General features: G+C 43.1%; 2 protein-coding genes across 2 annotated transcripts in view; one reads left to right on the top strand and one right to left on the bottom strand.

Annotated features, from left to right (window-relative positions):
* syn3 (synapsin III) overlaps positions 1–24,897 on the bottom strand; it is a 64,679-nt gene that overhangs the window by 15,935 nt on the left and 23,847 nt on the right. Inside the window, exons 5-6 of the mRNA XM_076152722.1 lie at positions 24,036–24,192; positions 23,428–23,517 (exon numbers count right to left, since the gene is read on the bottom strand). Coding sequence (XP_076008837.1) covers positions 23,428–23,517; positions 24,036–24,192 — 247 coding nt within the window. The remainder of the gene's footprint in view (positions 1–23,427; positions 23,518–24,035; positions 24,193–24,897) is intronic.
* On the top strand, positions 7,374–22,011 carry LOC143002511 (metalloproteinase inhibitor 3). Its single transcript, XM_076152652.1, has 5 exons — positions 7,374–7,688; positions 15,653–15,735; positions 17,161–17,272; positions 18,886–19,007; positions 20,660–22,011. Exons 1-5 carry the CDS (start codon positions 7,559–7,561, stop codon positions 20,855–20,857), a joined length of 645 nt encoding a protein of 214 aa, XP_076008767.1. The 5' UTR covers positions 7,374–7,558; the 3' UTR covers positions 20,858–22,011.

Below are 24,897 nucleotides of genomic sequence, written 5' to 3'. Positions count from 1 at the left end.
CATACTGGTGAAAACAGTCTGAAGTATGAAAGATATATGAAACTATTCTGTCTGCAGCCACGCCTCCAAATTCAAATACACACAGAGGTCATAGGTCACGGGACAAGGTCAGATCATGTGAGGAGATCAGAAGCAATTGGGGTTTGGAATGGGCTGGATTCCAGATAACTGGAATGAAACACATATCAATACCACTTCGATTCTTCGCAGACCTTCAATGAATGAAAACATTCTGAAGCCACATCCACATCCACATTCTGAAGCCACATCCACATCCACATCAAAAACAGTCTTATGGGTTTATAAGGGGTTAAGGGTTACATAAAACCAGGGAGCAGAACAGGTGCAAAGACATCTAGCTCCACTCTCGATGTGTTCTCTATCCACGCTTATCTTCTTCAGGGTGAGGTCATAGAGATCCATACTCCCATTCCGGCACAGGGAGAGCATGGAAACTCCTCACAAAAAGGACTGAGGTGGACTATAAACCCAAACTAAACTAAGAAATGCTGACAGATTTGATCAGAACGTTTGGAGCATATTCATAAATGCTCCTGTTCTCTGTCCCTGATAACGTGGCCGTCCGGGGCGTGACAGGCCGAGATGAGAGGAGTCAGCAAGTTTTCTCTACAGCAGAGGATGTGGAGCCGTCTGCAGAGTGCATACCACGACTCGGCCTAAATGTCAGCGCCGCCACTGTTTTCAATTAGACGTGGAACATCGGGAGGAAGGTGGAGGAGGAGACAGGAGGAACATCAAGGAGAGAAAATGTTTTGGAACAGCTGGATGTGGCAAACCCAACCCCGGGTTTATACCGGCAGCAGAAATGGGTGGTACCCAGTAACACAGTACGGCAGTGTTAACAGTGTAAGACTGTGTTACACTTGATTATCACTTGCAGTTACACACATCAAAGGGAAAATTGATCAGTCTGGTAGCAGATTAAATAAATATTCGGCTTCCTAAACCTTGAGAATCGTAAACATTGTGACGTGTCGGACAACAATTTCTTCTAGCTCAGCAGACAAATGGACTTGGTTTATGTTTTCTTTGTCCCATAAGAACAAGCGACGATGCACTAACAACCATGTGAATCAGATGGGAATTATAGCCAATCATAGGCTATTTCCAACACGTAAGCGTTGCCGCCCTGGAGGCAGACACGGAGAAAAGGAAAGTGAAATGACAATGGATTGGCAATTGTAATTTATAGATTGATAGAGGCTAAGTAACACAATATGTATCACTCCTACACACTTCTAGCTACATTATAGGTCAAGCTAGGAAGAGTAATCTGGCGCTTAACAAATATTAGTCTAATGTATGTGTATTTACATTGACTGGTGGTGTATATTTGTATCAACATGCTGGCACACACACACACACATTGGGCGTAGATTGTGCTTTGTCACTGACAATGTAAAATGTCAGAGGGTCACAAGAGTTTGTGAAATGACTTGGACAAGGAGGGGGAGGGGTTCCGTTTAAAGAAACTTCGTTATTTTAACTAAACACTATTACACATTTCCCAAGAGCTAAATAAATAAATGTGTAATGACTGCATTTCCACGTTGTGCATCAATGTTTGTGCAGAGTCTCCTGTCTGGTTAATGGGGGATTCCAAGCGTAAAAATAAATGTGGGATGAGTAACCTCCTACTGTGGTTTGTCCAGCTAATGGTGGTCAGCTATGGTCAACAGAGCTCACACCCTCTGGTTCCAGCCAGGGGAACGTTCATCACTACCAACAGAAAGAATGACACATCCAAAATAACCTTTTAAAGGGATGCTAGGGGGGTACCATGGGATCTGTGGGTGTAGTTACTGTCACTAGTTGGTCTATTTTCACAATTCAGCACATTCATAACAGGTGTAGAATAAGCAGAGCGATCAATTTCTCCATCAACAGGATAGAAAAGAACATGGTGTGACAGCACAAGGTCTTCAGATGACTCAAAACAAAGAGAATTACATTAATTTCCCACATTGTTAGGAAATGTTTTGGAATGAAACTGTCCAAACAGTACAAAAGAGGAAACAAAACACTGCAAGGGGTTTTCTAAGCGAGTGATAATTCTAAATTTAACCCTGCTGTAGTGCCTCCGCCGCCCAGCATGTGACGTCAGCATCCTGTGGACCCCGTCGACCTCTGACACGCGGGTGACTCACTGGCTCTCTCCCGCGACCATCTCCTCAAAACTGACTTTCTCCCTTCCTCCCACACGCGCCATCCCTCTGCTGCTCGGGTTTCCGAGAATCGCTTGCATTTTACAGTTTGCTGAGAGGAAGACACACTGCTGCGATTTACAGAGGCCCACCAGATGGACTCCAGTTGAGGAGTACCGGATTGGACCCTCGCACTGTGGCTCACAGATAAGGGATGTGAGCAAGCGCGCCTGCTGCTCCTACGTCCCCTTCCTCAGAACTTTGTAATCCGTTATCTGGTATACCCATATTTCACTGTACAAGCCTGCATTATCTGGTTGGTGTGTGAATGTTTTTCATGCTTCGTACAGGCAAAATTGCTTGCGTTCACACTCAGGAGTTAGCATGTTAAAATGCTGAACTTCCAAAGGTGAGAAGTGGTGGGTGCTGACATCATCGTTATATGGATATGCAGCAGAGATGAGGGTTGCAAAAGCATGTTTAATGCCCAAATATGTCGTAGGCAGTACTGTCAATCAAATTGTTCTCTGAAATGTTCCCAAAATGCACCAAGTACAACAGACAAATCAGATTTCCATTTTCCAAGAGTGTTGCTTCTTTAAATACAGCAACATTCGAGGCTGACATTCACCAAAAAATTACGAAATTGCCCAAAAACGTTGACATTTATTTATGTGACGTTGTATTTCTTTAATGACCGAGATTGGGACCGTCCAAGCACAAAGAAAGCATTATACCACCAATGTTCTCAGCACTGGACCCCGATTAGGCATTCCCTCAACCTTAAGGAATTCCTCAAAGCTATTTCCATGCTGTCATATGCCCGTGTTTATGGTCGGGCCTGGTGTCTCATTGTCTCATGCTGTAATACAACATAGTCATTTTGTGGGGCGTTTTGACCGCGCACGCACCAAATATGTACAGTACAGAGCGACTGGGGGGGATGCGGGGGATCCGAGCAGCGAGCGCTGTGGTCGCATTTGGCACGGCTGAGTAGGAAGTTACTGACCCTTCATCATTCATCACTTCATATTTTTTTGCAAGGGGAATCCATTGTGTGCTGAATAGAGGCCATGTTTGTGTTCCTTTCCCGGTGTCCTAACACTGAATCATATAAAAATGCAGTTGGAAATGGACTCTTGGATGACTGAATGCATCACCCGGCCTTGATATCATTTCCTAGTGTAGTAGAAGGGTGGGGAAGAGAACGCCATCCTCACAGCTGATATCCTCCCCTGTGCTGACAGAGCTCAGATACTGAGCGTTGACCTTATTTCGCACATTTCATCCTCCAAACCTGGGGGTGAAATGATAACTAAGGTAACCATGATATGGCACAAAACCAAACACATTCCGACATCAATTCTGTCTGAAGTTATAGTCGTCTTTTTGTGCTTTGCGCCCCAGTGCCAGACACCAGAGAGGTGACGCCTGAAGTGAATGGGCTCACACTTTCCTTCTACTGGTCTCACTGGTGTGTCTGGCATGAGGGGTCATCAGAGGACTACTTCCTGTGAGGACAATAATGGTGTATGACAAACTATCCTCCCTCAGAGTCGAAACTCAGGGCATCAAAGAGCACGAGCATCAAGGCGCTAAAGTAAGCAGGATGACAGCTTCCCTCATCTGTTTCATTAATAAGTCATCTGTAACCAATGTCAATAATTAAAATTTGTGTGAAAGCATGTATCAAAGCACCTTAATTACCTTTAATCTAATTACAAAGGCAGATAGAATTGTCTGATAGAAAAGTCGTATATTTCACACATCAGATTAAAACACACCCTCACGCAAGCACACAAGAATCCAAAAATGCACACCTCTCTTTTCAAAGTCGCTACTCTTAACTAGAATGGCATGTGGGCTGTGTAGCGGGGCCCGGTGAGTCAGGCTTGGACAGCCTCCCTAGGTGACCGTCACTCCCGGCGGTGCTATCTTTTCAACCTGAGCCTCTTCCTGTGTCTCTTTAGCGGCTTGTCAGTTGGATGAAAGGTATTTCCTCCGAGTCACCGCTCTGATCTCTTTTGTCATCCCAGAGCCGCGCGGGCCTGAAAGACCGCCGATACAACAATGATGTCGTCCTATACGCCCGGCAGCCCACCAACCTCAAAACAACCTTTGTCTCCACCAAGACGTTTTCAGATAAAAATGCTCTTCACTTTGCATTGTGCTTACAGAATCTTGGCCTACATAGGTGACATCGTTTCCAGAGGGTCCCGACATTCTTTTCACCAGCGTGACAAGCTATGAGAGACAACAACAGAACCGGAATACTCTGGTATTGCTCATCCTTTTTATCTTGTTCTATTTCTGACTGTAAACATAAAGTGTGCAGTTTTGCATATATATAACTCATGGTTTCTGAGGTATAGCAGTTAAAAGTTAATGAAATTCAGACTAAAGACTTCATTCGTCTTCCTGTAGTTTAAACAGTCCTGCGAGGACAGCTGTGAGCCAAGAAGACACACTGATCCCACACATATGGTGAGCAGCTCCCTTTGCCTATTCAAATGTTCATTCTTCAAGGGAAATTCACCCCTGTATACTCTTACGGACAATAAATCATTGTTTGATATTTACAGCATTCCAAGAGATGAAGTGTTGAACCCATTCTTCTCTCAACCTGCCTCATATACTTCAGCTGGTGCCTTTGACAAAACCCAGAGGATGGGTGTGAATTTGTTCCTTTCTGCCCAGATTAGGGAGACCATAAACATGAAAACTATACCAGAGAGAACATGGAATAAGATAAACATTTAATAACTTAGGTGGCGGTAAGAAATCACCATTTAAACACAGTGGGTTGTACGCCAACATAACCTGATATCTACTATGAATACAATGTGACAGCGATGGAAAGACAACACCCAAAGTGACACATATCTGTTTTATCTTTTAACCATCAGTATGTGTTGTGGGTTTGGTTCTATCCCTTACTGGGACTGTTTTCCCTCTCCATAGCTGATTCATGTTGCTATCATTGTAAATGTATGTTAGGAATGTGGTCCTGTTTTACCTCGGTATGCATCAGTGAAGTCATATGTAAAATCGACTGATTGAATCATTTCTGAGCCTTCCTGTTTCATTGTCCACATAGTGTTCAGATATAAACAAGAGTGGAGCTGCGGGCCTTAGATTAAAACCCAGGGCGGCAGTAGCTCAGCCGGTAGGCATTCCCCTTGGGAACCGGAGGGTTGCCAGTTCGAGTCCCTGCCCAAACCCCCAACTGCTCCCCCCTCTGTAATGGGTGGTAATGTAACGTAAGTCGCTTTGGATAAAAGCGTCTGCTAAATGACCGTAATGTAACCCTATAGACTCAAGGCTCCTTAGAACAATCCTCAAGATGGGGCCATTTTCTTTGCAATAAATGGTAAATAATATAAATAACATTCATTTTATATCTATTATAACAATTTTTTATTTTATTTATAGCTGATTCATTTTGCTTTTAAGTCCACCCCTGGATGTGAATCAACCTGTTGAGTCTGCCAACCTCACCGATGAAGGAATGTCACAAATGTGTTTATTCAGACTTCAGGTGGGAGGCTGAAATAATATCTGACCAGGCCTGATCAAGGGTTTACAGCAGCTCAGCAGCTCAGCAGCTGACGTGTTTCCTCAGGACGTCTGCTCGCACCGTGAGTGCCATCCAACCTGCTCTGAGGCTGAACCTCTGATAAAACACAGCGTCCTGTCGCCGCTTTGATGCCGTCCATTTCCATAAATATCTTGTTGTTCTTATCTGTTGGAGAGCCACCAAAAGGTTCAGCGATGTACCTGTGTGCAGCCCTGAAAAAACAACGGCTGTTTACCTAGGTAACTAGGATGAGCTGAAAAACACACCTCAGGACAAATTCTTTATGAACAACAGTGAGTGGAAACTTTGAAACACGTCGGCTTTGTACTTGTCCTTAAGCAAATGGAAACCGGTCTGCTAATGTGTTTTGAACCAACAACATAAACCACCTAAAGCATCACATTTATATCAAAATGAGTCACCTTTGCAAAATGCTTTGAAATTAACCCTTTCACTGACAACAACAAGTGTGAAAATCTGATTATTTCTGAAGATATTAGTGGGCATGCAGACAGGCTAAACACTGAGATAAGTGTTAATGACAGCATATTAAGGGTCAGAGTTCCCTAACCCGATTATTTCTGGCTTGGTTATATAACTGTGAGTGGCGTCAACCCTTCACATAGCTCTCTCAGTCTGTGCAGATAAGCCTCTGGAGCGATAATGCAGTCCCACTCGGGCCTGGGAGCACAATACAAAAGGAGGAGAAAAGAGGGTTTGAGTGTAATTGCCTAATTTGAATGACTGGGCACTGCAAGAATCGTAAGTGAATCTATTGCAGAATAAAACTTTCTGACTATACGTGAAACTGCTGCATTTTTCAAAATGATCAGCTCCGAATTTCATCCACGCTGAAATCTCATCTTCCTCCAAACCGCAGCATCTAAAAGAGAATCAATCTGTCTTAACCAACAGTGTTTCTGTCTGACTGTCGCTTCTAGAATAAAAATATAAATGATCACATTGAAATATTGCTAATAAAGGGGCGAGGGTGGACACCTGGACTGAGTCATAGCGCATTATTGATGGCATGGTGCAATGTCGAGAATGTAATATCTATCTAACTGGTTTGTACAAATGACAATATGACGTGTGTACAGCATGTTTGTCGTTTTAGAGTGTTTTTATATGTTTTTAGTTCTTTTCTATGCTTCTTTTTCACTGTATTTTCTAGTGTGTTGTGTCTTATGTAATCAATCAATCAATCAATCAATCAATCTATCTATCTATCTATCTATCTATCTATCTATCTATCTATCTATCTATCTATCTATCTATCTATCTATCTATCTATCTATCTATCTATCTATCTATCTATCTATCTATCTATCTATCTATCTATCTATCTATCTATCTATCTATCTATCTATCTTATTTATATTTAAAATGTTCGTTTTCCTGAATACTTAAAAGTGAACCGAAACGTTTTTCCTTTTTTATCTTCATATTTTTTATATGATGGTAAACCAGTGGCGTGCAGGGGTACAGGGTAAAGTTCCAATATGTCATCGTGTCTGTTATTCTTAATGGCATCACCGGACCGGCCGCTGATTGGCCGCTCCGCCAGCGCGCTGCAGAGGTGGAGAGGGGCGTGCACGTCTCTATCCGGCTCACTATATGTACGGCTGTGCGCCTGATCAGGACCAGAGAAAACGCTCGGAACGAAGCGAGCTACTGCTGCTGCAATAACAACAACAAAAACAGCAACAACAACGACCCGGAGACTTGGACATTATAGGAGCGGATCCAGACGGACTCCATCTACCCACACACACACAGTTTGAGCGGAAGAGAGGAACTGGCAAAGTTTGGTGAAATGCAGTCGGTGTACCAGCATCTGTTCAGCGTGCTGTTTGTCTTCAGCAGCCTCCAGCTTCACCGGCTTACGGAGGGCTGTTCATGCGCCCCGTGGCACCCGCAAGAAGCCTACTGCAACTCCGACATAGGTGAGTACGGATTACTAACTTGGACCTGAAATCGTATTTTTGTTTTGAACGGTGTTTCTCGGTTTAAATGTCTCTTTGCGCTGCAGAAGCACGTGCGCGGCAGCACATGAACATCTGCTTGTTTTTCTAGTCTAGTGTAATTTTGAATGGCTCTCCAACACGCCGCTCATTTTCCCCACTATATAATGAGGCAATTGAACGTTACAATCTTTCGTGCAATCTTTGGTCACTTAAGTCACCAAGTCTTCCCAAACAGCTCTCCAAAATGACACACATTCTATTATAGACCAAATCCCTGCTTAATAAATGAAAATGGAATTGATTGAGACTTGGAATGCACAGTTTGGGACGCATCTGTATGGGCTGCATCCAAATAATTGTAGGTTCTAATTCTAAATTAGGCTTTTTGTGGAGATTCTGTCAAGCAACACACCATTTTAAACATCCTATCTGATCCCGTTTTATCCTTTTCTGGTTTTGTTTGGCGGTGCAAAGCTGTTTCCAAGTTTTAGATATCAGTGTCTCCTCCTGTTCAGGGCTGCAGGTGAGAATTCACACCAGTTGATAATAAGATACACACTCAAATCCTGGCTGTTTATCTGCATTCACTGGTATTACTCTGAGGGACAGCCACCCAGTTGTAACTCGGTTATGCCTGGCCTCTGGTCCACAAAGAGGGAGCAAGGGAGAGTTTACACAGCTTACTTTACTGCCCGGGTTATGCTTACACTGGCTCGCCGGAATAATACGAACTGAGGATCTGGTTTAATGTGGAACGTCTGTCCATCCTGCCCTCTGTGTTTACATAACACTGGCAAACGCAAAGGGATTATCTGATCTGAAGTCGCTTTTGGGGTGTGTTTCAGACAGAACGGTGATTGAACAGCTTGTGGGGTGCTGTAAATTTCTCTGAGGGATTAGGGGATGCCTAGAGACACACGCTTTGGAAGAACACACACACGCTTGAGGGTTCAACTGACATGGATTTGCAGAGTGACAGCAATATTTTTAGTCTGCAGTCTGTATTTTGCTCCAGTATTATTTGACCCAAAAACTTGCAACCATCACAGGACACTAAAGCTCTAAAAGCTTAACCCATTATCCAAAAATAATCTGTCAGACTAACCCCAGCACACACGCACACACACGCACGCACAAACACGCACACACACACACACACACACACACACACACACACACACACACACACACACACACACACACACACACACACAGCCTAACGGGTTTTACTGGATCCGCACTACACACAACACATGGTGAGGGAAAACCTGGTTTCTGTAGCAACCCCCCCCCCCCCCCATAAACAAACACATGCATACACATACACACTCACACATCACTTGCAATAATGTTGCAATTTCGATTAGTGGCCAGTAGAGGCTGATAAAGATGACTCACAGTGCATCATTTTCAAATAGCCTTTTTAAATAATCCATCAAAAAGGTGTCTGGTATATTCTCACTCTTCAGTCTCTGCTTTACACTCAAAGTTCCCAACAATTTCTTTGTGGAATATCTTTGCCGAGGAGTGAAAACATGACAAAATAAGTATTTTTGGTTAATTTATGCTGTTTCTCAAGGCAAAGGCAAGAAAAGTTCAATTTCAAGTTTTAATTAATGAAGCGCAATGAGGTGCTTTTGATGGATCCCATACCTGCGAGGGTGGAATTCCCAAGGATAGAGAATAAGGGAAATAGACTCAAATTGGCAGGATCGTCTCTTGTGCCAAAGTTGCAGACTGACTTGATCGATTAAGTCAGTCTTCGGCACAAGAGACGATCCTGTACATCCTGTACATTTCTTGTACCAGTTTTGAACAGTTCTCCTTTAATTGCTCCTCACACTTCCACATCTAGGACCATTCCCTGATTTATGTCCCATCCCGACATCTTGCCATTTAATGAGCTGTCTATCGTTGAATGCATTATGATAAGTCAACAAGCCTGTCCAAATGCAAATAAAAAAATTCCAATGTGCTGCATAGGTTTCTGGAGTGAGCAGGAATTCACATTGACGCTATGAAGAAGCCTTTGTAGCTTGCCACCCTTGGAAGGAGCTGCAGGTTCAGGCCTCCATCCTTTAAATCCGCCTTAAATAAAACCTTCTGACCCAACATGGCTGCTCAGCATCTAGCCTGTGTCATTGAACTTCTCTTCAGGGGGCAGGATCAGGGTGCATCTTCAGCCAAGTGACCCGGTTGGAGTGAAAAAGGCTGCTTCCACAAATGCTTGTGATGCCTTTGAAGGGCCCTTAGATAGCTCATGGCGTTGGCACCGGCTGAGACTCGCCAGTGTAGAATCTGGGAATGACTTCAATGGGAGCAGTGATCATTTGTGAGCCCCACAAATCCCATTTTCAAGGTCCGGGGCTTAGCTGGAGGTGTGCTCTGAATGCTTCTAACCTCTGGAGCAGTGGCCTGATTCAAAGAACAGGGGTTACACACAGCCTTAAGTCATATCCCCTGGTCTTTCATGTTCATTTCTTTATGAATTTTATTATTTTCCCTGGTGTGTGATATGATTTATATGCTGATAATAGCAGTACAATACAACATCATATGTATGGAAAATCTCAAGCGGATTGGGAAATGGCAGTGGCTTAACAACTGTGTACCCGGTCATTAAATGTGTACCAGGGGTGGAAACAATACTTTTCCATATGTTTTTGTGCAGAGAAATGCAGTAACTCATTGAACAGACTCTGCGCTAATGTGCTTCAGCTTCAGCGTAATATAGGTTAATGATTTGAGTTCCATTAACTCAAACAAAGATACGAGGTGCAGAAATTTTTGGAAAAACATGACATCAATTCAGATGTATTATGTGGACTGTGGTTCATTCTTTACTCTAAGACTTTTTCTACCATTCTCAACCAAAACATGTGCAGTTCTGGCTGATCCACCAAGTCAAAGCTCAAATCCAAAGAGGTGGAAAACAGAAAGTATGGGGTTGCAACACAGTCGAGGAGAAAGCCTGTAATTCTCACTGTCAGCATCAAAGGCAACAGCCCTGAATCTTCCTCATCTAAGAGCTGAAGCTGAGTTCAAAGCCTGTTGCTCTTGTTTTCTTGGCCGTGACCCATAATCACCCGCAGGCACTCCACTGGCTGAATCAAAATTAGGCAAAAAAGCCTGAAATTAGGTTATTTTGACTCTGCCTCTGTTTATTTTGACTAATTTTAAAAGATCTGTTTGAGGTGTAGGTGTGAAATGATACAGAGTTAAGTTTTCCCTCGGTTTTGGTGGAAGTATCTCATAAATGCCTTGGCGCTGATTGGTCATGTTACCTCAGTCCTAAGCGTTTAAGTCCCATCCTGTCAGTATTACTGCTGCATACCTGAGTACAGGGCAAAGACACGTCCGTTGTTGAGTGCAGAACAGGGTTGTTGAACTGAAACAGCCCATTCACAAGGGGAAATGAGCAGCGCTAGTTTTTTCCCCCTGAAAGCTCCCCGAAAGCAAGATTAGAAGCTTTGCAGTAAACTTTGACCCGACGATTTAATATCGTGCCGTGACGACGCCTGTTCCCAAGCGTCTCTGGTGATAGGAGCAAACCTTTACATGCTCGTACCAAGAACCGGATCATTAGCAGGGGATTAGCCTGATTTGTGATTTTGCTCGAGTTTGCAGTTGAGGATCAGGCGCTGGGAGAAATGGATCCCACCCGGCGGTGCGTTTTGCTTTGCACAGGGAAGCTTTTGTAAAATGACGGCGGTTTTGCAGGTTTAGAGCGAAATACAGCTCGGGGCTTTGTGATTGCACCTCCCTGGTACCAACTACTGAGTTATGTACAGAGCAACACTGTCACATACTCCCTCCATTAGCCACAATCAGCTTTCTCATCTGCGGGTTAGAAGGTGACAGAACCTGAGGCTCTCTGTAACTATAGATGTGCTATCTGCAGTTTTTCCAAAAGTGACTTAAAATATGATGAGAGTCAAAGGTTCCGGATTCCTCACAGGCCTGGGATGTTCGTCCCCTGAGTCGGGTGTATCAAATCTCCATCCCGTCCCTCCCTTCTCTAACCGTACGGCCAACAAGAGGCCAGCACGGGGGCGACTAGGACGCAGGCCAACATGTTATATCTATAAAAGCAACAACAGCTATGTAACGACCAACGAGTCCAAAGAAAAGGGGAGAATGAGCAAGACAGAGAGCCAGAGAGAAGATAAAAGTAATGGCAGGCTAAATGCAGAGCTGCAGGTATTGATGGAATCTCTCCTTCAGCCACATGAGCAGATCCTCATTTTCCTCAGAGACAGGGCTTGTTTTTGAAGTGCCTTTTTTTTCTAAAGTTTGGGAAAGGCACCAATTTCAGTTCAAATGACTGTGTTTACGGCCTCAGCTGGAATGAAACTTGTATTTAAATGCATGGTCGGTCAAAATGTTCCCTTCACAAGATCGAGCTGAGACTTCCAGCCAAGTATGGGAAAGAATGTTGCCTTGGCATTTGTCAAATTAAATTTGTTACACTTGAAATGTGAAGGTTTTGATATATATATAAAGGCATTTTATTTGACCAGATGTTTTGTTGTTGTGTCCTCCATTTTGGACTGAATTTGTTTAGACAGTTTGCCATTGTCTAATGTACCATCTTAATTATCAAATCCACTGGCTTGTGCCACTTCCTTTGTAAATTAAAATTGTTTGCCTTGGGCTGGAGAGTGATCTTCTTGCACCATATCTGTCATATCTGGCTCTGCATTTTGCCAGCTAGTAACAGGACATCGCAAGTTTCTTCTCTGGTGTATTGTTGAATCTCAACAGCCAGTATTCAGTTTCAGTGTTTGTGTATGAGCTTGCTAGTGTGTCATCCTGAGAATTCCTCTTCCTCCCGCTAGCCTCCTCAAACTTGGACTAGATTCTGCATACTAAAACCACTGTCACCCACCCAGTGCTCTCTCCCTCTCTCTCTCCCGCCCTCCCTCTCTCTCCCCCTGTTTCTCTCTGACACATGCACACACACACAGGAGGAGTTTTATTCATGTCATGCTTGCTCTTTGTCACATTGCATCTAGTCTAAATTACATGCTCACCATATGATTTTCATTTGCATTCGTGCTGGCGTAATCCTCCACTTGAAGCAAGAGATACAGAGCGACTTAAATTCTCATCCCCTTTTCCCCTTCCTGTCAGACCCTGGTTATGACTGTGTCATAAAAATAGCCTCCCGCTCTTTAAATGTATGTCAGATCCTCAGTGAAAGATTAATCATTGCAGTATTGAGTATCTGATACAGATACTGAGGCCGTATATCATGAGGATTGTGTTAAGCCCTTCCGTTGCCGTCAGCTTTGCTTAGCTGTCGGCACTTTCTGACGGGGCAAAAAGTTCCCAAAAACAACAACTTTGCAGCACTTTAGTTGCTCTAAGTTGATCTTTCATTTAGGTGTATAATTTGAAACTGGCCATGTTTTACACTCTCCGTTTCTTTAAGGCACCTGCCCTGTTCCGGTTGGCCAGCTGTGTCAGACTTGAGCTGATAATATGCACAGACTCTTAGTTTGTGGGTGTGTCTAACAAGGTGTGTAGGCGAGTAAATTCAATCGGTTGGTGCTCATGTAAACCTGTCACAGGACCTATGGATGTCTCTTAATGAATACATTTCTATAGGAACCTGAAGGACTCTAGAGGTAAGGTGAAAACTGAAGGACCATAGCTCTTATCTGCAGTTTCCACATAGCTTTTAGTTGGAGCTTGGCGATGTCAGATCAGCTTATACAACTGGGTTAAATAAACAGTCATTATGACGTGAGCAGGCGGCATATGGAAACGCTGCCCTGTGGTTGTAAGTAAATATAACTCCAGAGAGGAGAGGAGGTCAATGGGTCACTTAAGGGAATGACACCAATCCTCTGTTTCCGCAGCAGCTGAGGCCTCTCACACATTCCTCTGGGTGATGGCACCATCACTGGTCAATTAGTGGCTGCCGTACAACAAGAGGCTCCTATCTGGATATTCTTCACTTGAATCAGCTGACCTGTTGCCCTTCACACTTAAACATTTGTCCTTCTGGAGGGTTGGGTTTAAGGTCAGGCTGATGTAGGAAACTAGGTTTTGGGGTGACTGTTGAACAGTCACAGTGTATTTAACAGAGAGACTCCTGGTAAGGTATCCTGTTAAATCTGCACATTCCTCTATAATTGTGTCCTGGTTCCTCTGTAATTGCGCCTGCACACATTTGTCAAACAGCATTTGGGGACGTTTAGCAGAAGCTGATCAGGTTCATATTAAATGAGCTGACAGATTAATGGATTGAATGTCCTGCAGAGAGATATTGTGAAAGGTCAGGAAGCGGGCGATGGGGAGGGGATTGGCACATTAATATGGCTAGATCCATTTTTACATGGCGGTGGGATTTCTTGTCAAACCGTCAGAGAGTGAGGCTGCTGTCCTGAGTGATAACACAAAGCTGGCAGCTCGAAAATCACCTGTGTGCTCCAGGGAGGAGGCTGAGTGTCACTGCACAGGCAGCATGAAAGCTTTTGACATTTCTCAGCCATGTTTGGAGGAGGTGGTTTTGAAGGTGAAAAGCTACATTTACCATGAATTTGGGAATCAATTATTAAGCACATCAATCAATCCAATTGGGCATATGTGTCCAATGATAGGAGCAACATCTGGCGGACTTAAATATATACTTGCCCAGGAGGCAGGTTAATGGAAGTGCTGAAGGACAGAAAGAGATACTGATTCAGTAGCATGCAAACTATTTTCAAATATATTTAAATAGTTACATAGACAGATCCAGAGAAAGAATTATAATAATCTAAATGTTTTCTTTCATTTAACCCAGTATATTCTGCCTTGATGGAGGTATGTTCTCTGTGTGACTGCATGGATCTGACTCATAATTCTACCCCCATGAAAAACATTACTGTGCCAAATATCAGAATGAGTTCTCATATAGACTGAAATGTGTGGGACACTCTATTTCCATGTCAAAGCGATTGAAGGTTCAGGGTTTTGATGACCAAACTGTGTCTATGGTTACATCTAGTTGCATGGATGTAGGAAAGTAGGACAGCTAGACAAACACAGACCAAACAGAGGATGCCACATGCCTCATTTCTTTCTCCTGTCTAAAAGAATGAAAGGCCTCTCCTTTTTTTTCTGTTCTGGGGAATGTGAGCCTCCAAAGTATGTGGGAAGGAAATTCCACTGGGAGAAGATAACAAACATGGCCAGTGTTAGTTGTGTCTGCTGGTCGTCCGGCTGTGGGCAGCAGGTGAACTTCACAGCAGACTTACCCCTTATGCAGGACCTGCAGCTCTATTCACCGGCTCAAATATGCCGCCACTCCCTTAACCACCAACCCCCACCCTCTCCTGGCTTTCTACAATAGGCCCACTTACTCCAACAGGAGCGAAAGCAAACAAATCAAATCTGCCACTGAGTGTTTTCACCTTGCCGACATTTACATGAGGGTCCTGTGCTCAGATAAGATCTCTTTCAAGGTCTGCTCCCAATATAGAAAGAAGCCAGTGGAGCGACACACTGCAGGTTTTCCCCTCGTGTGACTCACTTTACATCTGATCAGTGCAAAGAAGAAAAAGCTGCATGGAGTCATATTTTCAGACCTTTTCCACAAATATGAATGGGACATTTGTGGCTACATCCAAGAACTGTCCAGTGAGACCAAAGCCTTGGTTTTATATTACGAAGATGTGAATGATGTCAGAGGAGGCCTCTTTTCCTCTGATTTCTGTATCAAACTTAAAAATCCCCTGGCAATGCACGAAATCTGATAATTAATTAAATATGTTGCCAAACTGGCCCTGAAATGTTATTCAACAGGCACTTCCTAATGTCCTCTACTGGCTGGGGCAGAGTGCTATTAGATGAATCGGTGAGGAAGGCTCAAGGTTATGAGTTAGTCAGAGGAATGTTGCAGTGACCCAGTCATTCTTTATTCTCCTGTAACATTTCATCTCTTGTCTTCACAGTGATTCGTGCCAGAGTAGTGGGCAAGAAGCTGATGGGAGACGGACCCTTTGAAACGATGCGCTATACGGTGAAGCAGACAAAGGTGAGATGATCGAGCTTCAAGTATAACACTAAGTCACTGTCAGGCTCAAGAGAAGCTGTACCTTGGATCACATTTACCCTGAGGAAGGATGGAGGGGTACAACAGGAAAGGCTCCATTGAAGCTGTTTGTGCTGCAATGACATGCTGCATGAAATGTCACAAGCAATTCTTCAAACCTTATGAAACGCAGCACCTAATGGCTGCTAACGTCATGTTGTAGATATTGTTAACATGCAGGCAGGTGTGGAAGAAAAATGTGTTGATACATTACACATGTAAATCATATCAAAGGGAGATGTATGTTTCTTTGTGTAATATTTTCAAATTTGTAGAGTCTGGAACATCCCTATATCTGTTGCCCAGAAAGGTTTAACTACCTCAAATAAGAAACAAACGTTGAGACAGTGAGAAGTCACAAAAGCCTGGTAGAAATCAATGATCATACACCAAGGATATTTTTAACTAAGCTACAAACTATCTCCTCACCCACTCGGTCACTTTGTGTTATCTGGAAAAGCAGCTCAGGTTACTCTAGAATGAATGCGTGCGCTTTGCTCCCTCCATATTCTTACGTAACGCTGCATATTCCTGACAGATGCCGACATCGGCCCGCTGCTCAGACAAGAGCCAGGCCCCGGGATTAGCGGACTTACTAGCATTACAACTCAACCAAACTGCTCGCTCAGAGTGTAAACATTTGACCGGAGCCATGCACTGCTTCAGCACAATCCCACTTTCAAAGAAAAGCATTAAGTGGAGTCTCGTTAGTGAAACAAAGTGATTTATCAGTGTAAGGATTATGCTGGGGACTGAGGCATGACCTGTGCAGCTCTGGGGTTGTTTATTTGTAATACAATAATTGGGTACAGGCAAGGATTTATGTCTGTTAATAAGCTACAAACAGTGGTTTTCCTTGTGGGCTGATAAAGAATATAATTTCCTCCAAATTTCAATAAATCCTATGAGACAAATGCTTTGGTTTTTCCCAGGCCCTCCACAGTTTGCAGCTTAAATAACAGTTTGTTCTGCATGTCTGGGAGAGACGCGTCTAAACAGGGATTTCCTGTTGTTCCCAGACAAATAAATTACGCTGAAGCAATACAGCAAATCTTAGACTTGTGCCTCAGTGTACCTGAGGTGAACAGGACGAGCTGCCACCCATGGTTTAGGGTTGACCTTGCCAGAACAGCATCAAAGCGGCACATTACAACATCTAATCGTGTTATCTGTGATTAAGTTGAGGGCTGAGCCTAATACTTCATCTCCTACGAGGGATCCCAGAAGGAATGTCATCAGATAAAACGGGCGTAGTGTTTTCATTAGTGATTATTTATCAGTGTTAGATGGAGTAAATGAGGGTGTGGGTGTACCACATGGCGTTTTATCACATTTTTAATTCCAAATTCTGCTACTCCTGTCTTGTAGATGTACAAAGGATTTGACAAAGTTCAGCACGTCCAACACATTTACACACACTCCTCAGAGGGTTTGTGTGGGATCAAGTTTGACATCAACAAGTACCAGTACCTAATCACAGGTAAGTCTCCCGTCTGACTATTTTTCATCAAAGTTGGATTATCTATATGTATTCTGTACTTACATGGCAATTTATGCCTGTTATGCATAACATTGGGATATGCCTTGGTCAGGAAAAGTCTGTTTCAAAACTTGACGCACATTCGACAGCTCCTTTTGTATACATTCAGGAAAAATCAATGTGGATATATATACAGCATATCTTGTATTTTAAACCCAGATTAGTTTGATGGATACTTGCAGGACAGCGCAATAACCTAATACACCATTTAAAAAATGATAGAGACTGAGTTATCTCTTTTTGCAAATGAACTCATACTGTTTTCTACTGATGATTTCCTTATGGTAATATCATTGTTGAGGACTTGGTGGTGTTAAATATCTGAACAGAAAAGCACAGAAGTCTTTTGCTCACTGGTATTTCAAATCTTCGGCTCTAAATTTCTCAGAACTGCCCACAAATTTAACCTTGTGACAGAAAAATAAATTCCAATCATCACTGTGTCTGTTGTCCCCTCTCGTGTGGCCTCTCACAGCTTTGCTGGCTGGCAGCACTACGAGTTTGTTTGGCCTAAACACTCCACCCCCGCTGCTTGCCTCTCCAAGGACTTCTTCATTTGTCCTGTGACATAAACTTTACCACTATTTATAACCACTTGCCACTGTGCAAGGAGGCATAGCAGGGGCCAGCTTTTTCATCTTTTGCATCCATTTCCTCAGGCTTCATAGGCCAACAACAGCAGAAAGCAGTTTTCTCTCTCAAAACTTGTAATTAACAGCTCGCAGGAAGCTGCCGACGCTTTCCAGCAGGACCACTTTATGAGATGCTATTTCCAACGGAGGTGCAGTTAACTTTAGACCCTGCAGCTCTTGCCGTGTGTAACTGTCGCTAAGTCCCGACCTGTAAATACTGTAACTACACTCCACTGTACTAGTGAATGAGCCAAGGTTGCCAGGCAGCAATGGCTATGTTTACCAAGTCTGGGTACAGTGACATCATCTGCCATCTTTTGCTGTTCTCAGGACGTCTATAATAAGTTCTGCATGCGCACAAGACTGCCTTAGGCGCAATTCAGACACAGCAGGGACTGTGAGCGGGGACACAGATCACCTTTGATCAGGACTTGAGTGCTCTGGCCCTGATTAGTATTTTAGGAGCATGTCACACACTCAACACCGTGTAATAAGCCTGCTGGTGTCTCCAGTAATCCCACTACGGGGACGTAGGGAGTGTGGGGGTCGAAGAAGCACATATTTGTGAGATGTCAAATTCACATGCGGTGACAACACAGTGAGGCGACACATGGTGACAAATCATGATGTTCCTGCGACTCGACGGGACGCAAACACACCTGTCTCAGAAGTTGGTAATCCACAAAAGGGCCGAACGCTAAAAGCAGACATCTGCCGACCTTTGGTTACTCAGAAATAGCAGTGTTGGTTTACAATGGGCTTCTTAAGAAGATTGTCTTTCCAGATTGCTCGAGTACTTTGTTTATAGTACCCTATATTGCACACACAAACAGGCTTTAAGAGCCCTACACTTCCATGATTTAATAATCCCACAAATTATAGTGCCTGATTTCAACAATGGTGTCTGTCTGTCCTCTCCAGGGCGAGTGTTTGAGGGGAAAGTCTACACCGGGCTGTGCAACTTCAATGAGAGGTGGGAGCGCCTTTCACTGGCCCAGAAGAAAGGCATCAACCATCGCTACCAGCTGGGCTGCAGCTGCAGGGTGAGTGGAAACAGGCACCCAGAGAGTCAAGTTGTTGGAGTGGACCAATGACATGTTTAATATCCACTACAGTGTTTTTTAATCATTTCTGTGTAAGGGTCGAAGGGATCCATGCTCAAGGTCAAAGGAGAATGGCAGACAGCAGCATGGCTCTTTTCATACTAGTTTGAACTAATATGGGTACTGATTATGTGCCGGTTAAGAAGCCTTTTGGATGAATAGAGAAACTTCTTCAATCCAATTTATGGTTCAGTGACTGCACACCTCCTGCACAAGAACTGACATTTGAAATCTTCAATTTCTTTCTGATTGATCAATCGATTCATAATTTTAGACAATATCAAATATAAAACATGACTTTCCTGTAAGACAACTGAAAAGTGGCTGATCCAATGTTTATTTTACTGTTGCCCAGAGTGACTCACAAGTCAAAACTGGCTCCTTTACAATTGTACTACTTCATTTCCACTAATATACACTGGGGATGTGCAGCAGAGACAGAAACAGAGAGGAAAAAACAATTTCATCATCATCTTTGAGTTGTTAAATAACAGCATTGGAATCAGCTCAAGTCTACATTCCTAAATTTTATATGACTCTAATATGTGGCCTGCTGCTGTGCAGCTGCTGACCCGACTCAGAAGTGTCTTACTGTACAGCAGCGTCCTCGACATCTGCTCACACCATTGGCCCCTATCAGTATGAGTGGATTACCAGACACGAGTATTTGTTCCCAGTGCAGGCCAGTAAATGTAAACTGTGAATTGTGTTTGTGTGTTGGGGCGGTCCATGGCTGCAGCCCAGAGGGATTTAGAGAGACCATTGATTAAGCTCCAGTGTGTGAGTCAGTAAGCACATCGTGGCATAAACATCATCACACTTATTAAACTCAATCTGCCGCCCTCCACATTCCTCCGCAAAATGATGATTTATTGCAGTGGAATTCAGGAAGTGTGTTGTACCAGTTAGAAAATTATTCTCCACAGACCGTTAAAGCCACTTAAACCAGGAAGTAATGTCTAACATCTCTGAACCGTGGAGGACAGGTTTGGGAGCCTTGAATAACAAAAACAACCAAACTGGGACGTGTGTCCTCTAACATCTTTCAGAGTGAATTTTCTGGCACATTCAGATCCAGATACGTGCAGCTCTCACTATATCCCTGAGCCGCTCTGCTGCTGATATCAATAAACACCGCATTTCTGTTCATCTCCTCCTTTTGAGGGGTTCTGTGAATCTTCCTGTCGCTTCACAGCGCGTATTCATCCTTGAAACCTTTTGCACGAGGGGTTTTGTTGAAGCACCTGGAAGGATGACGCATGAAAGAGGCTGTATGACGCTCAAGTTAATCATGAAGAAAATACTAACCCTGACAGATTTAGCAAGGCGGCTGATTGGTTTGCATTCATAACATTCCTCCGAGCAAAGTGTCCATGAAGTGCATACTTATGTTTTTAGATTGAATTATTCCAGAAGTTGTATGGTTTACATCTGATCCATTTACTTGCTGATGTAAATGAACAGAAGCAAACATTGAAAAGCAGATGAGCGATCAGTGATTTCAGCCCTGTGATTACAGATCCTGAAGATAGTGTCTCACATAGCTTTCCTCCCTCATCCCCTCATCTTTACGTTCACTTCTGTTTCTGTAGATTAAGACTTGCTACACTCTGCCCTGCTTCGTGACTTCAAAGAACGAGTGCCTATGGACGGACATGCTGTCTCGCTTTGGCTATCCCGGCTACCAGGCCCGACACTACGCATGCATCCAGCAGAAGGAGGGCTACTGTAGCTGGTACCGGGGCATGACGGGCCGCGACAAAACCACCATCAACGCTACCGACCCCTGAACCCAACACACAGTACCCTGCCCCAAAACAAGCTGCCCCGCCCCCGACTCCGCCCCTACCCTGATCACATCAAGAGTATTACAGGACTCTTAAAACTCACTGCCCTGGGTGACTGTTCATATAAAGGGGCGGAAAAGAAAACAAATACATTACAGTGCCTGTTTCGTAGCACTTCTGATATAAAACCTTACCATACCTTTATTTTTTCTTGTACAGGTCACCTACATCTTGGTTTTACTCAAGTTTCAGTTTCTCTTCCCCAAAACATGAATCAGTCGCAGTCCAAACTATGTCTTTAGGTCTAAGCTGCAATAAGTCGTGTACAAGCTGTCAATCTCTATTGATGACCAGTAAGAACTGCAGCACAAGCTAACTGATCTGCTCTCAGATCCAAAAGAAACATCTTGGCCAGAGGGAATTTATCACATTGCTGGATATTGGAAATAGTAAAACTACTCTGGCACCTACTATTTTTGGCGTGCGAATGAGAAGCAGCTGCTTATGTTTCAAATATTCAGCCAGTGGGAGGGTTTATTTCTAAAACAGTTTGGACTAGAAAGTAAGCTTCAAAAGCAAGAATCCTCCCAGGTAATCGATGAATTACTGATTTTAAAATTCGTACCTATTGCCAATCTAAAATGTGAGGACTCCCAAAACTCAAACTCACAGCTAGGCAAAGTTGTTAAATTGCTGCAGAGCTGTATGCTATACAGAACGGAGCCAAGAATGGATCAGACTCAATAGATTTAGTGCCAATGTGAGGTATGACCTCTGAAATGATACCTCTTATTTCAGCTACTAAAATATTCCAGTGGTGTTGTTTGACAGTGAAGTATAAATTGATTATGTTCACAGTTTATACTGTAATGTGTATTTATGGATGATAGTATCTCTGCATCCCTGAATGTTCGTTGTGCGACTCATTTTGTGCTTACTTCACAAACAGCACATGCTATTGAGCACTACAACAATCAGAGAATAAATCAATCCTAATTTACGAAACATATCTGTTACCGTGCCAACACAGGGGACTAGCTCATCTTTTTGCAGAGATAGTGATATTTTATTTTTGCTGTATATAACATAAGCTACAGAAATGACCTATCAACTCATCTGAAACCTCTGTAATACATTTATTTATCTGTTTATTGGATCGGGCAGTGACAAAAATAGACCAAAATACTTTGTGACAACCATCGCAGCACGCCCATCCGATGAAGGTTGAGCGACTGGGTGAAAAGCTGAAGCACTGACTTAAAAGTTTGTCCCGTGTTCCAATCATCTTCAGCAGATGTTAAAATACGATGGTACTTTTTTAGTTTTTCAGCTGGATCCTGTTTCGACAACCCCCCCCCCGGTACTCGTGAAGAGGGTACTTCCCTTTCACCGATCCCATGAAAGTATAAGCAGAGGTTTCAGACAATGAGGTGTTTTTAAGTGTATATTCTATCCTTTTGTATTTAACTATTTGAAATGGACAAAAAATATATATAAATATATATATAAATATGAAAGTAACAATATTGTCACTATCTGTTTCCATCGGGGGCGTTTCTTATTTTCCAATGCAGTATCTTCAGCCCATTCCATGATCAGACACAGATTTGCCTCAGAAGGAGTAACGGCTCCTTTACTCATGCTTCATCACTCATGCTAGGTTATGCCAAAACATGACTCAGTATTTTCCCTTCAACTCTTCACTAACACAAGATACCATATCAGAGGGGGGCGACAACAACTGGCAGATAACCCAATGATCAACATTACAATAATTATCCGATATTGGCCCGGTAACCCAAAAAGGAAGGGTAGAGGGGTGTATTGTGTTTTTGCACCTAAAAGCATGGCAAAGGATGCAAAACAGAGGACAAAATGGAAATAAGATCAAAGATCAGAAATTCTACATACATTCTGTAGACAGCAGTTTGAGCTTCTCTTACAACAGTGAAAGATAAGAGGTTAATGAGATGATTTGGGGGATTTATTGTCATTTCTCTCAGCCTTTTCTGAGATCCAGCTTTAACTTTGGCCAAACTATTCATCTCTGCATACATAACAGAATTGTAAAACGGAAAAACACTTTTTTTTCCAATATCTGGTTTGAGAAAGCAAACATATCCATACTGGACATACACTGCAGGATTTCATCGTTTGATTTAATTATTTCAAGTACAAAACATCAACTTTTCGCATTTGTGCTGACAAAGGCTCCTTCTCCAACTGTGGCGTTGCTGTATCGCTATTTCTGTGGTTCATGTTTGTGTAAATATACTGTCTGCTTAACACAGAATCACTTGGTCGAGTCCAATCCTGAGCGTATTAAAGGACAAAATTAAGATAAAGGAAGCTGTCAAATGGCTGTGTGCAGTCTGCGCGTAAACACTGATTCCTGAAAGTTGAGTGAGGGGGGTGGGTGGGGGTTGGGTTGTCTCCTTGTAGGGGTTATAGTAATGTTTGTCTTAATTTTCTGTGTTTTATATTTTTATAATAAAGTTTTACTGAAAATCAGACCATGTTTTGTTTGTTCTGTGAGCCGTTAAAATTAGAAATCATGTCTGCCGGGCACTCACCATCTGCGTGTGGTTGGGATAGAAGGTCTGTTCATTCAGCGGGAATTTCTCCGGACCAAGGGAGCGGTAGAGCTTAATCATCTGGGAAAACTGCAAGAAGATATTCAAGATCATGATTATTTATGTGGCAGAGAAGGAAAAAAAAACATCTGATCCGGCAGATATGTGATGTGATGCAGATAGATGGTCTAGAGATCTCACAGGATGAAGACCGACGCAGACGGACGCATCTGTTTTGTCTGATCGCAGTATGTTTTGTCTGCCCGCTCAGATGCTTATGAAATGTGACCTAGCAAACCTCTGGGCCTTGAGGCTTACTTGTGACTTTTGATACAATGACTTGGCCCTCACTTACAGGTATCAAAAGTACAAAGATGAACCCATGGAGAGCCAAGCAAATGCAGCCTTGCAGGTATTCCAGCTTGTTTAAGCAGTAAAGTGAGTAATAAAGTCTCGTGATGGAGGCTGCCTGCCCCGCTGGATCCACAGACAGGTGTTACAGCTCCCTTTAATAGCCCAAATAAATCAGTTGGAGTCAGCCGGCGGAGGAAGCGGCTCACTCAGTGCGGGTTAAAGCAGAGTAAAGGGGTCAGTCGAAAATCGCTTACCACCCAGGGTTTGCTGCAGAAGTTGTAGATGGAGAAGAGGGAGTTGACGCTCGGGACGCCACCAAAATGCATGCCGATTACAAGGTTCCTGAAGTCCTCACCGGGGACCATGCTGTAGGCGTGCTGGCGGATCAGGACAAAGTCTGGCTTGACGGCCCTGCAGGAAGAAATTAAACGCAAATGAAAACCCTCAGATTGTGGATGGTGGTAGAGTTTAGGGTTGGGTTCAGTTGGGGTTAATTCTATCCAACTCTCTCAAAAAGCCCTTTGGAACACTGACACAAAATGAAAGCAACAGGTCAGGCAGAATGTGGAAAAAATTGGACTCAAACTTTGGATAAAGAATTTACTGTTGGGAGTATGATGGAGAGTCTGCAAGGTGGGAAAATGCACTTGGAGATGGTTAAAGATCATAATATTTATATGCTTGAGCAAATCAATTTACATTCACATAATCTAGATTCGTTCTCGGCCTCGGATGACCTTGATTAATAAAAAAAAGGAAATGAACTGCCTTAATCAGAGTATAGTCAAAGTTGTAACTTGCATGTAAACATAATATTTCTTATTCCAACACCACCCAAGTCAACTATCATGCTGCAGTAGAACCAAGGCCTGGTTTTGACATGTTTTCGTAATGGCATGAACATTTGCAAGTGGTAATAAGAGAAATCTTAAACTCCCTTCAGTCTCACATGAATGTGTGATAGCATACAGATGGCACAACAGCTTGCTATTATGATTTTTTCCAGATACCAGAGAAGAAGAAGAACATCAGAAGACAAGTAACCTAATTCGTTTTTTGGATATTAAACGATCCCAAAGGCTTTAAAATGCATCCTTAAATGTAAATAAGGGGATG

This window comes from Genypterus blacodes, unplaced genomic scaffold (assembly GCF_046128005.1).
Source record: "Genypterus blacodes isolate CSIRO-AG114 ecotype Tasmania unplaced genomic scaffold, CSIRO-AGI_Gbla_v1 ptg000007l_1, whole genome shotgun sequence".
NCBI classification, from domain to species: Eukaryota; Metazoa; Chordata; class Actinopteri; order Ophidiiformes; family Ophidiidae; genus Genypterus; species Genypterus blacodes.
The sequence above is the reverse complement of the archived record's forward strand: the minus strand, read 5'-3'. Positions and strand labels throughout refer to the sequence as shown.